Raw genomic sequence first — 12991 nt, 5'->3', positions numbered from 1 at the left:
AACCAAGAATGAGGAAAGTCACTTCACTGAATACCTCTGACCACTACCCCACTGTTTAAGAAAACATTTAATTCACCAGTGTTCAGATTTTCTGAAAAGATGAAAAGAATGATGCACCCAGGTGCTGTTTGATTTCCAAGGGAAAATGAACTAATACATTCTCCCAAGAACACTGCAATCCAAAGTCCAAACTCCAAGAGGATATAAAATCTAATTTTAAATGTGACTTCTAAATATATGAAATCTGAACATCAGTTTTGGCTGACTACAGAACATTGTAGGACCACAGCTAATATGGGAAGTGGGAGGAAGATGATAAGACTGCTGCTGTTCTTTTTTTTTTGGTGGTTTTTTTTTTTCAGAAGCCTTCTCTGGGAAGTTTTCCACTTTTTCAGACCACAACAGCACACTAGAATTGAAGAATTGAAGAGGAACCCCATATCTCCCCCCATTCCCCAATCCTCCTAATCTTACAAGGCTTGGAACAGAAGCAGGCAAAAGGAAGAACAGTGCTGAGACATTCCCATTTGTCCATAGTTTATACTACTGGCATCCTAGGTCCATGACTCCAGCTTCTCCATTTGCACAAGGAAATGAAAGAAGTAATGAGAAAACAGAAAGAAAATATTTCAGAAAATGTCAGTGAGTTTGCCACTGGACAATGAAGGTTTCATGAGATGTGGAAGATTATTTCAGAGTCAAAACTTAGTGTATTGTCCTGCTCAATTAGAGATTCCCTAAAAGATGATCTAAGAGGGCTCTAAACAGAACAGGCTGAGCTGACACTACAAATAGTATCCTCTAGAACACCTTTGCTTAATCAACAAAGAAGATTTGGCTCCTCAAGTCTTCAGAGCTGTGTAGTTTGAATTGACTTTTTCTGAATGACGCACTTAGGTGACTGGAAACAAACATCTCTCCCCTGATGCAGAAAGAACATCGCTCACATTCAGGTCCTTTAGCTCTGAAAACAAGGCTTTGTCTCTCTCACAGGTTGGCCTATGTGTAGGAAGTATAGATTTATGGAGTCTAGAGTAGTCTAGAAGCAAACTTTGGAGCTGGAAGTACTACTGAAAGCCCTGAGAGTAGGTTTAGTGACTAAATGGGTACTAAAAGTGCTGCACTTCTCCAGCTGGTGAGTGGTGAAAATGGGGGGGGGGGGGAGGGAACCCAACAAAGACCCCACCCAAAAAACCTGAAAACCAACTAACCCAAACAGTTTCAGACCTTAGGTGTTCCAGTGAGCTGCATCCCTTATCTCAGTGGGTAGAAGTAGAAGGAACACAAAGGGATACATGCAAGCAATAGGCTTGAATGCAGCAGACATGAATTCAGATCTTCCCAGCTGATGCACTGCAATTCATAAATATCTCCTACAGTAAGAGTGACTATAAAAGGCATTGGTAGCTAAGGTGAAAAGAAAGAATAGGAAGATGTATAAATGCACTGTGCTTGGGCTCTGGGGGTGCGAGTTCTGTTCTAGCTCCTCCTCCTAGATACTCCCCATCTTCCCTGGATGCTGCCTCCCACCTGCGAAACTGAGATGATGTTTCTTTCTCTGACACAGTGCAACAGAATTACTCTACATCATCACGACCTAAGGTTGCCAGAACAGTCTATCACTAAATAAATATGAACACTCAAGATCTTAAAATGATAGAGCAATCTATCGCAGCCAAGTAAAATACCATTTTATGAGCACACTTGAGTTTATCTGGTGAACAAGAACCATTAGAAGACAAACCCTCGTGCTGCCCCTTTGAATGTGCCTCACCACGCAGCAAAATTTTGCCTTGCTCTTCCCTGCTGAGTGAGAGCCTTAACTAGTGCTGCGTGGTAACTCTGACATCAGATGTTCCTCTCCCCCACCAAATATGTCAATATAGTTTTGAAATTTTACATCCAAATAAAACATTTACATATGAAAGGAAGCACACCTGCATTAAAGAAAGACGAGTGTAGTGCTAAGAGCCACATCACACCTGGGTTATATGACAGCTCCCACCACTGTTTTTGGCATTTCTGAGACTACCTGCTCACTTTGGCAGGCAACAGAAATAATTTCTTATTAACAAAGCAGAGAAAGACAATTTCTTTGCATATTGCCTTCATTTTCCATTAGTGCTCTTGCAGTTCCACAAAATTGTTGATGAAAAACAAATTCAATCAGTCTCCTGTGCAAATGATAGGGACAAGTAAGCTGTCCCATTTTAACACACTGTAACTCTGTCCCTAACCTTTACCTTAAGGCTTGTGACAGTGGTTTCAACTTTCTCCTCAAATGATTTGAAAGTTGGAGAATTCCTACGAGACAAAAAAAGTTGAAGGAAAAAGAGTCAGTTGCAAACATCATTGGAATAACTTCACAATTTTATCAGTTCTTACCAGGCAACAATGTCAGGACAGAATGAAGGCTGCCTGGCAGCACAGGGCTATAGACTGGTAAGCTATGAACACTCACTTGTGCTCTGCCAGTCAAATCCAATTACAATAATCGGATGAGTATTTTTAGCTACAAATTTGCACAAGCAGAACCTGCCTGGTAATTGAAACCAAATGGTGACTGGCCTGCCTACTCTATGATACATTTATCATGTTCTCGGAACAGCCAGAGAAGGCTGGCTGTAGGGCTGAATTTCTATGCTTTTATCCATTTTTGTTCTGGCTTTATCCATTTGTGTTGTTGCTGTAAAGAAATTTTTAGCTGATGATCAAGTTCGTAGCCTACATTATTAAAAAGATGACAAGTTTAATGCCCTGAGGCTGGAAGGAGGTTAGAACTACAGATGAAGTGGGTCCCAAATGCCTTTGAAGAATTCTGACTGTGATTTTGGGACTGCAGATGTATCCTGCTGCTTTCAAAGACAAAGGTTTTATGGAGACTGTGTTCCTAAGGTGCCTGACAAAGCTAAGCTTTTCTCTGTGTTCAGCCTGCACAAAGGACTTGGACAAACCTACAGTGGGTAAAGGGGACTGTCTTCTGGTTCTCTGCTTCTTGCCTGACACCCGAGAGCTCAATTATAGCATACATTGTGTTTCATAATTAGTGAAGGCTCTGCAGCTCAGACACTGCTGTCCAGCACAGTCCCTGTTTCTGCAAATGCATTTGCACCATATGCCTCACCAGGCTAAGTTAAAATTACCCTAATTTTAGGAAAAGGAAAACAGAAACCTGTTGTAAAAATACTGCAGATTTAGTTCCCATTACTGACAAATTTTTCATAGGGCAAGAAGGGTCAAAAGGAGAGAAAAACTGAGTTTTATGACTTACATTTGACCCATAGGTCACATCAGTGGGTGAATGCTTGCCTTAAAGTATCCACCTACTGAAGGTGAATGAATTAGCCTCCATCATATAGTTAGGAGATTTGTTTTTCCTGCATGCTTGGCAGGGAGTGGGGGTATTCCATATATTTACAGGCCAAGGGAGTAAAAAGAAAGCTGGATTCTAATTTTATTGAAAACAGTCAGAGCTTTACTTGAACAGACGTCAATATTTGGCTGCAGTCAAGTAAAGCATGATTACAGCCATTAAAATATGAAAGCGCTCATGTAAAATCCCTCTACAGGAGCAGGGTCCAAAGCCTGTTGGAGTGGAAAGCATCTCTGACATTAATGGGCTTTGGATGACATTCTAGACACAGCAAAACAACTGAATTTCAGATTCAGCAATATAAACCTGATAACAATCAGCTACTCAAATACATCTCAGAACTGCTTCATTTACTCAAAGGCTTGTACAAGAGATTAAACATTTAATACAATTAAAATAAAAACCCCCCACACAGATGGCCTGTCCTGCAGCCCTCATCTACATGAATAACCTTAATTGATTGAAGTGAGACTATTCATCCAACTAAAAATGTCAGGATCAGGATCAAAGTATGCAAATCCACCTTCATTACACTGTTGAACATCACCATAGCAAATAGAATATGAGTAGCATATTACCTCATTGCAGGCATGCTTATGGAATGGCGAATAGAGTAGCTGTGGGATGAAAGAAAAAATAAAGAAAATGCTGTAAAATCCAATTTCCAACATGAATATGTGTTTTTTTAACTTAACTTTAAATTTACATATACACATTTTCAAGAGTTCTGGTATTCTTCCTGTCCCAATAGCAACAGCTTGTCAAACTCACTTGTGAACACCAGCTCACTCTCAGCACTAAAGATCTCACCACCTCATTCTCATGCCAGCTGACCAGCAGTGAGGCTCGAAACAATCATGCCAAACAGTTCCTGGCGATGTTCATTTAGATGGTGAAGACCCCTGATGTCTACAGAGACGTGACGTGGGACATTGGAGCAGAGAGCCACCTCTGTGACCCGCAGTGACAGAGGATGAACTTTGTTTTGGGTGAGTGCAGCACACCTCGGGTTTGTAAACATCAACAGAGCTGGCTCAAGGCAGCAGGTAAGTGGGCCATTGCCTTTGTCACATGGGAAGTGTATACAATCCAAAAAGTCAGTGCTGACTTCCAGGTTGAACAGATTCCGGCACAGCTGGCTGCCCAAACAAGAGGTTTCTTCAACCAGAGAGGCAGCACTCTCAGTTGTCTCCATCTCTCTAGGACATTTCACCTCCTCCTTCACATCTCAACTTTACCAAAGGTAGGAAGCTGTTTTCCACAGCTCTTGTCCAGCTCTCCTTCTGACACTTTCCTCCTCAGACTTCTCAGCAGCAAGACTATCAGAAGGTTGCATGCAGAGGATGGAGCCTCTGCATCACTCAAAAATCCCCGTCATCTTGCGCACCTTTAAATCTGCAGACAGCCACCCACACTAAACTCTTGGTTTACATTAACCAAATTCTCCCACCTGAGCCACCAAAACCAACTCTGCTGTCAGAGCATCACCTGTTCCCCACTCCTGGGAAGCAGCAAGCCTGTTCTGAATAAGAATCTTTATTCAAAGTCTAAGAACTTTCTTTAGATCCGAGAATTTAAGTAAAGTGTGTGCTGCAAGAGTATGTATTTTTTCAAAAATCCATGCACTGCCACTTTCACTTTTGACAGACCTGGTCTGATTGAGAACTGTGAGACCTTTAAGAGCCATCAACATTTGGCTGCATGCAAAGCATGATTATAGCATTAAAAAATGAAAGCTCTCATGCAAACATCACATGTGTTTGTTCTAAACTATACAAATTCAGAGCAGCATTGAATCCATATACGGATTTCTTTTTTCCAGATTAAAGATTCAGAAATGGGGGCGGGGAAGGGAGGGAAAAGCTATTCAGCAAGTAGGTGGAGAAGAGAGGTCTAATACAAACTGTTTGCTGTGGTATATATTTTAAGGCTTCTGCTAAGCTCAGATTGACAAGAACAGACAGGAGACAACATAAATGTTTCATGTTCAATTTTTCACATAATTTTTAAGACTTATGAAAGATTAGCCAAAACATTTCCCAAGTGCAGCAAATCTTTAACAATCCTAGTTAAATTAAACAAGCATGTTTACCATTTTAGTCTTGTAATACATGACAAAGTGGCAAAAATAGACTATGAAAGTATTTCAGCATAGGTTGCTCCTCTTCTAATAGCAAAGCTTTCCAAATACAAAGATTTAAGTAAGAAGATTACATTGTGCCAAATTAAATTCACAGAGATGAGAGATGGCACATGACAGACAATACAACTATTGAGTGCAAATTTTATTGAGTTCATCTTTTAATTTCTCTAAAGAGGTAATGATGCAAGGTACAGAAATAGTAGCAATATCTTCTTTTAGTACAAGCCTAAACCATTAAGATTTTTTAAAGACATACATGTCTGTGATGGTGACCACGGCAGTGAACAGAGATCCTTCATGACAAAGGTTGCTAAATATTACATTTTGGCTTCAAGTCAGAGTGACTTAGGAAGGTCAATCTATGCTGCATTTTGAAATTTTCTCAGGGAAGTAAGAATCCATGTGAGGATAACTTAGTTGAATGGAAAAACTGTTCTTGAGCTCTTCTGTGCACTGAAGATACTACAAGGCCAAAGGGACTGGGAGGGGACTCAGGGCAGTTTAGCCTTTCTGCAAGGGTGAACTGACGTAAAGCCATACTGGTTATAGAATCTTTGTGTACAAAGAAAAATTTTTTCTAATTTATCATATATTGAAATGCATTACAGAATCAATAGATTCAAACTCTCTATATAAAGAACTCCTTTATCATGTTCAGAACTTGTCCTACTATTGAAAATTTTCCCAGGACTCAAGACTTTTAGAGTCATGACTTAAGACACATTTGTTTAATTGAAGAGGAAATAATTAAATACTTTATAAAATCTTTACAAACCTCAGCTGCATAGAATTTTTACTGAGTGTTTGTTGCTTATGTTCCAACATCTGACAGAAAAAGATGGTTGAGAGAATGGAATTACATATAAATATGTTTTCCCAAGACCAACGTTTTTTGAATGCATTAATTATTTGAATTTCTGACAAATCTACTCAAGAGAAACACTCCAGTCCTTTTCTTGTTATATTCACCATGCTGTAAAAATGAGGCATTACAGTTTAAGTAGCATATGATTTTATCCTATAGAATGATGCTGAAAGGAAAGAGGTTACTGCATTACAGTCCACAAAACAAATTCTGTCAAATACAGAGGCAGTATTCAAGGAGAGTAATGTGTCTTACCCAATTGAATGCGATCTGTGGTGGATGCACAAGGAAAAAAAAGCAAAAGTTAAAAGTATTAGGAAAAAGTAACAAATATATATATATACATCTGTAATATGTCATACTGCCTAAGGTGAAAAATAAAATAATTTGCATTCAAATCTTGATGCTGGAATTCACACTAAAATGGGAATCAGCTGAGATCTCTTCAAAGCAAAAATTTTCACACAGTCCCTCACTATGCAGTCAGCTATTCTGTATGCATTGAAGAACAGAAGTATTGTCTGCTACATTTTGTGTTCCCTTCATTAGATCAGATTTAAACAATGTTTAATGTAACTGTACATGTACATCAACAGCAAATAACTTTTTCTTCCCTCTGGATTTCTTAACCATCTCTCAGTTAAGAAGGGTATGGAAAAAATATGGGGCTTTTAATTCCTAAAATCACATTTTCTAAAATACTTGTTCCTTGTTGAAAACAATATTTGAAACACTTTGACACCGTGTTCCAGCTCACGAGAAGTTTAATTACGGCAGCAGAACTGCGAGAGGCACACTGATATACAGTATTCAAAGGATGTCATTAATGTTCCAAAGTCGAGACATGATGAGGCAGACAGACTCTCCTTCATCTGTGTTACTGATGGAGTCTTTAATTACAGACCACTTCAAGGGAACACCTGTCTCATGCAGCGAGCCAGATAGATGGTGCACACTTAATGAACATCTCTTCAATATGTATTTTTCCCATCCTTTCGCAATGTGTGGTGTGATGCATTATTTACTGCACAATATTCATACCTTGCTCTGAAGAAAAGCATTGATTTATTCAGGCCCATTTACAGGGTTATACACATCATCATGTATGTTATGGTGGTGCTTCTCAGTCACAGGTTTATCTTCACAACACATTCCTGCTTAGACCAGCTTAAGTAATACTGTTGCCATACGTAGCCTGCTTTTACTACCTGCTGGCTCCCCGTAGCAGCCACCCTCTTCTCCATCCTAACACAGATACTTGCACTGCCATATGCTAAGGAAATCTGTTTCTGCAGATCTCTAAAAACCAGCACAAATGAAGGGGTGTCAGTAAAAATGAGGGAAAACAACTGCTTCCTCTATCAGACAAAAAACCCCTGCTTACAAAATTGTATTCTGAAGCAAGACAGTATTACTATTTCCTTTAAAGGAGTATCAAAGACATGAAGCTTTAAGAATAGTAGCTTGGAGCATGACAGTTACAGTTATCTCAAGGAATTCAGTTCCAGAAACAGTTTTAAGTGCCCAGAAAATCTTTAGATCACAGAAATCCTAAAAGGCTATGCAAAAACCTCCACCATCACCACAAACAACAACAAACCAACACCAAAAGGCACAACAATAAAGGCATAGCAAAAATTAACTTACAAAACACTAAAACAGATTAATTACACCTGAGCCATCACCAACCGATACTGGCCCAACCTGCTTCTAAAACTTTAAATGAGAAAGATTTCATAGCCTGCAGAAATAACTCCTGTTCAGCGGCACTTTTGAGCCAACAGCCTAGCATTTTGTAGGCCTTTTTCTGCTTTAGATTTTTTTTCATCTGTCAATAAAGTACCTTATAGTTTCCCACACTGAATTTTATTTTAGCATTTAAAATAAATGTGGAATTCTAATCCTGGTGTCTAAAGTGCTTGCGTACTCTGCCACTGCAGTCATATGGGAATTCTAAATTATGCCATTCTGATGCCTTCATCTAACCCAGTAATGAAAATACTGGTAAGTAACAGACTTAGGACAGATGCCTGCAAAATCCTGCATTATGGTGAGCTATTGAGATCTATTCTCTGGATATCATTTTCAACTCCCTATGCTCTCTTCCTGCTAAAGCAGTAACACCCAAGCTGTATTTCTCTGGTTCTGCAAAAACAGTACAGACAGCCTTATCAAAGTCAAGCTCTATCACATCTCCTGCCTCCCATCTATCAGCTATGACAGGTGGTGTCAGTTTAAGATAATTGTTCTTGACAAACTCTTTTGTGTTTTTGCCTTCATGCTGTCTTCTAGATCCTTGGAAAATAACAGGTTAATGCATCCCCCCAGTATATGCTTTGGATTTTCCAGAACTTCCCTTGCCCCATTCCAGAGGGATGAACTTTGCCTTGCTCCACCCCTCTGGGGCCTCCTTTGCCTTCTGTGCTGATTCCTGTCATCTCTGAGGGGCTCATTTAACTGCCACAGTTATGCTCCCAGGCTTCCCTTCCCTGCAGTCTTTTGTCTCTTTCCACCTGTGCCTTCCAACTCCTGGCAGGAATGAAGCATTATATTACCTTCATTTATCTTGAGAGCTGGCTCATCCCAGGCACTGAATTTGAAAAGGGTCTGTGTGATCATGTAATTAAAGAAAATGTTTGAGACAGCTGAATGAAGCATCTATAGGCAGTACAACTGCTGACATCCTAAATTGCATGCATGCCTTTGTTAGCCTAACTTTTGAATACATTTACTTGAGTAGTAGCAATGTATGTGGCAGTATGCATACAGTAGTGTAGTCTAAGTAGTTTCGGTTTTCTTTCAAACAAAGGCAAATCGAAAACCAGAAAGTCTCCCACTTGGTATCACAACTTGTTTCTAAAATGATCATCAGCAGCGATGAAACTTAGATCCACATAGATGGCTGCAGAATAATCCAGCAGTATTGAATGAAAAGATCCAAACTTTTGCAGTATGCAAAGGAGAAAGGGATTAAGACCCTCAACTCTTACCACATCTGTGCTGTACATAACAAGAGCCATGTTAAAATGTCAGGGTAATCTTTAATACTGAGACATCTGAGCCCATGCTACTGCCTTGTGAGTGTCCTGAGACACAAGATGTCTTCTCCTTTGCCTTCCTTGCCAGAAAAATATTAAAGGAGACAACATGAGCTGGGGCTGGAAGAGCAACAAAAAATCTTGTTAATAAATCACTAGATCTATTAATGAAGTATCTATTATCTTAGCTATACTGCCAATGTCTGGTTTGCATCCTAAAGCAAAAGCATCTGTACACTGTCTTTATATGCATTTCTGGTATTTCTAGTAATGCAATAATTTTAAATAGAATGCACTATGACTGGAAATAGACCACACAAGCACTAGTAATTAATACAAAATTTAGAAAAAGCAAAATGCTAGTGATTATTCATGCACAAAATTAGAGAATTGCAACACCAGGAAGCTGGGGTGTGAATAAAAGAGAAGCCCAGCAGCTGTATCAAAAGCACTTGGTGCCGAAAGGGTGACATCTCTGTTCTTTCAGACACACAGAATTTTGTAATTTTTCTTTCTTTTTATCATCTTGAATGCTAACACAGCAGAATAACACATTTTGGGGAACCTATCTGGCCTGTGATATTTTAGTAATATTTTTAGAGATAATACAAGGTGAAAATCAAGACTGGGCATCTTCAGAATGGAAATATGTATTTCACATAGGGCTCTGTACAGTTGACATAGCAGGCAACACAGAAAACAGAATTTTGCTTCATAAAGAAGGCAGGCTGACTACAAACCCTTTCAAAATCACCATCGCCACAGGCAGGGGGTAAGATTGCTGAAAATACTGGGAATTATGATGACATCTGGATTTTAGAAATCAGTTTCAAGTGTCCGCTCTGAATGAAAGCAGAACAGGGATTTGCATCTGGATGCCATTGGTCACTATCAGCCTTAATGCCTAACCAAGAGAATTAAGCTAGAGCCTGATGTTTGTTTAAATCAGCATTATGGGAGGGGGTGGTGATAATCCATACACTAGATCACCGAAATAAAATTATTTGGATTAGCAAAAAAAGCAAGCAAACAATGACACAGAAAATTTACTATTTCTTTACAGTTCACTCCCCCAAACACAACTGGGACTGGAAAGGGAGGGTAAAGAATTTGAAAACCAGGTTAAGTAAGTGATAAGGTTTATAGTGTGACCCCACACAGAACGGCACCTGCCCAAGTTGAGCTAAGATTTTAGGCCAGGTTGTTGCCGAGGGAAGCATACTGACCAGCACTGCAGATTTAGGATGTTCAGCAGATGCAGAAGGCCCAAGTCATGCCACGTTTTTTATAACTACAGGAGACTTGCTAGACCACTTGCTGCTTCATCAAGTGCCAAGAAAGCTCTCCTAATTGATAACTTACCTGAGAACTGTAAGTCTCCACAGAAAAGGAAGTGCTGATAGTTCATATTTTTCTGAAAAATTCCCAGCCAGGTTCAGGATAACAATTTTAATCAAAGCTACTAGAAACCAGCTTCTTGATTAATCAAAGTGCCTATGGACTCAGACTCTGCTTTGAGCCCTTGGCTAAAGGGCTAATGGGATAAATACCTTCCATCTGCCCTCTGAGTAGTACTCAGCAGCATGATTTCCATGGGGATGAGGACTGATACTGACAAAGGCATTTGGTAAGAGTGATTAAATAGGGGAAATATTAAAGGATAAACACTCTCTATTTCAGTAACGACATTTCTGCCTTTGCAGTTAATCTTACACCCTGTGCAAAGCAAAAGTAACAGGAACTGAAAAATCCTGAAAACTTAAAGTCATCCTTTCCTCTCTGAACAAGAGACAGCGCTTCAGGTATTCACATACCAACTCTTTGGTCACTGCTGTAGGGTCTAAACTACGGGAACGGCAACAGGACCTGTTTCCCGAGCTGTAGACTTGTCTTTTTCACAAGAAGAAGTGTTAGAAAAAAAACAGAGAATGAAACAGGGAACATATGCATCACACACATCTCATGCATTTCTCAAAAATACAGAATACAACTGTAAATGCAGGGAAAGCAGAAGGAATATATAAAGGCAGCAAAAAGGCTTATGAAAGTGACTCATCCAACTGGAACCTGGAAGGAGGGAACTGAAGTGAAATACAACACACCCACAAGAAATAATGAGTGACGTGAAGGACAGCAGAAGGACTCACTGACTGTTTCTCATACTAGAAGAGCCAGAAGGCACCAAAATAAAGACACCAGAGAGACTCCAAATAGCAGATGAATGAACGAATAAATAAATCACACAGTTTAACTGTCTGTTCATCTGGGAAGACATGAAGTGTTATGAATTTTGAAAGCTCAAAAAAGTTAAAGTAAATTCTAAATAAAGGTAAATTCATTAAGAAGAACCATTAAAAAACTTTCAAATGAAAACTCAAATCTATGTTTTAGAAAGTTTTCAGCTCTCAGATTGCTGAATGTTAAAAATATGTACTAGAAAAACAAAATTGCATGCCTCCTTATTCTTACAGCCTAAGATACTACCTATGAATGTTTAACTTCATTAATTCAAAGTCTTAGTTATGTTCATATTTTTGTTGCAAGTCAATCACTAAATTTTAATTTTGAACTGCAGTGTGGAAAAAAGACACTATAAAGCAGATCATACAGTGATGAAGATTTTCCTTTTTTAGTTTCACATACAAAACCAGTAGTACTTCTGCAGAGGGTTTATTAAGCTGTATGTGAAAGGTAGGTATAATGAGGAGAAGGGGAGACTCCAAAGATTTCTTAAGACTCAGATTAAAAATAAAAGTGAGGAAAAAAGTTTTAGCTGCCAAGAACTGTGCTTCAGCCATTTGCAGCACACACAGGTCTTAGGATATGGTTACCTCATACAACACAAAATGACAAAAAAGTGAGTATATATCAATATCTCTAATAAATAAGACCCTAATTCTGCAGCTCAAAAAATACATTGCAGAGTTACCCATGTCCATTTATTTCACCACAAAAAGATCAACTCCTTCAAACACTTCAGAAATTCTGTAATTCTGCTACCTAATGGAAACTGGAGTGCTGGTTTATAGTGTATAATTTCTCCTCTCATCCTGAGGGAGTTTAAGATCAACCTTTTTAAAAGACATATCAACATATAAAGCTTGACACTGAAGATGCAATTAAGTGACAGTTCTTCTACTGACCTCAGCTGCTGCTTTCATCATATCTATTTTTATACAACCAAAGAACAAAATTTTGCAGTACATCTTAAAAAAATGATAAAAAATAGCCTGATTTTTTATCTTTTCACAAGCAGCTCCTTGACAGACTTCTTTTCTTCAGATGATATTTTTCTCCAGAATCCACATATGAATAAAATTCAGTTAATAGAGATCTATCAACAATTTTTTTGTTCCATTTTACTTTTACATTTCCTTGAGCTTGCAAAGTTATTCCAAAAGGACTTCCAACTGTATTTTAAAAAACCCGCAACAAACCAGGACTCAAATAAAAAGTATATCTTCATCATTATACCTTCTTTTCAGTTAAAAAAATGCATGTTGCAAAATATTTTGACTACAAACTACTTGAACCTTTAAAACACCCATGTAGAAGTAAAGAAGACAAATGAT

At 38.7% G+C, this 12991-nt stretch overlaps 1 protein-coding gene across 1 annotated transcript in view; it reads right to left on the bottom strand.

Moving 5' to 3' along the window:
* TPD52L1 (TPD52 like 1) overlaps positions 1 to 12991 on the bottom strand; it is a 57640-nt gene that overhangs the window by 3270 nt on the left and 41379 nt on the right. The window contains exons 5-7 of the mRNA XM_071547898.1: positions 6637 to 6651; positions 3952 to 3990; positions 2244 to 2304 (exon numbers count right to left, since the gene is read on the bottom strand). Of these exons, the coding sequence (XP_071403999.1) occupies positions 2244 to 2304; positions 3952 to 3990; positions 6637 to 6651 (115 nt within the window). The remainder of the gene's footprint in view (positions 1 to 2243; positions 2305 to 3951; positions 3991 to 6636; positions 6652 to 12991) is intronic.

This window comes from Pithys albifrons, chromosome 2 (assembly GCF_047495875.1).
Source record: "Pithys albifrons albifrons isolate INPA30051 chromosome 2, PitAlb_v1, whole genome shotgun sequence".
NCBI lineage: Eukaryota > Metazoa > Chordata > Aves > Passeriformes > Thamnophilidae > Pithys > Pithys albifrons.
The sequence above is the reverse complement of the archived record's forward strand: the minus strand, read 5'-3'. Positions and strand labels throughout refer to the sequence as shown.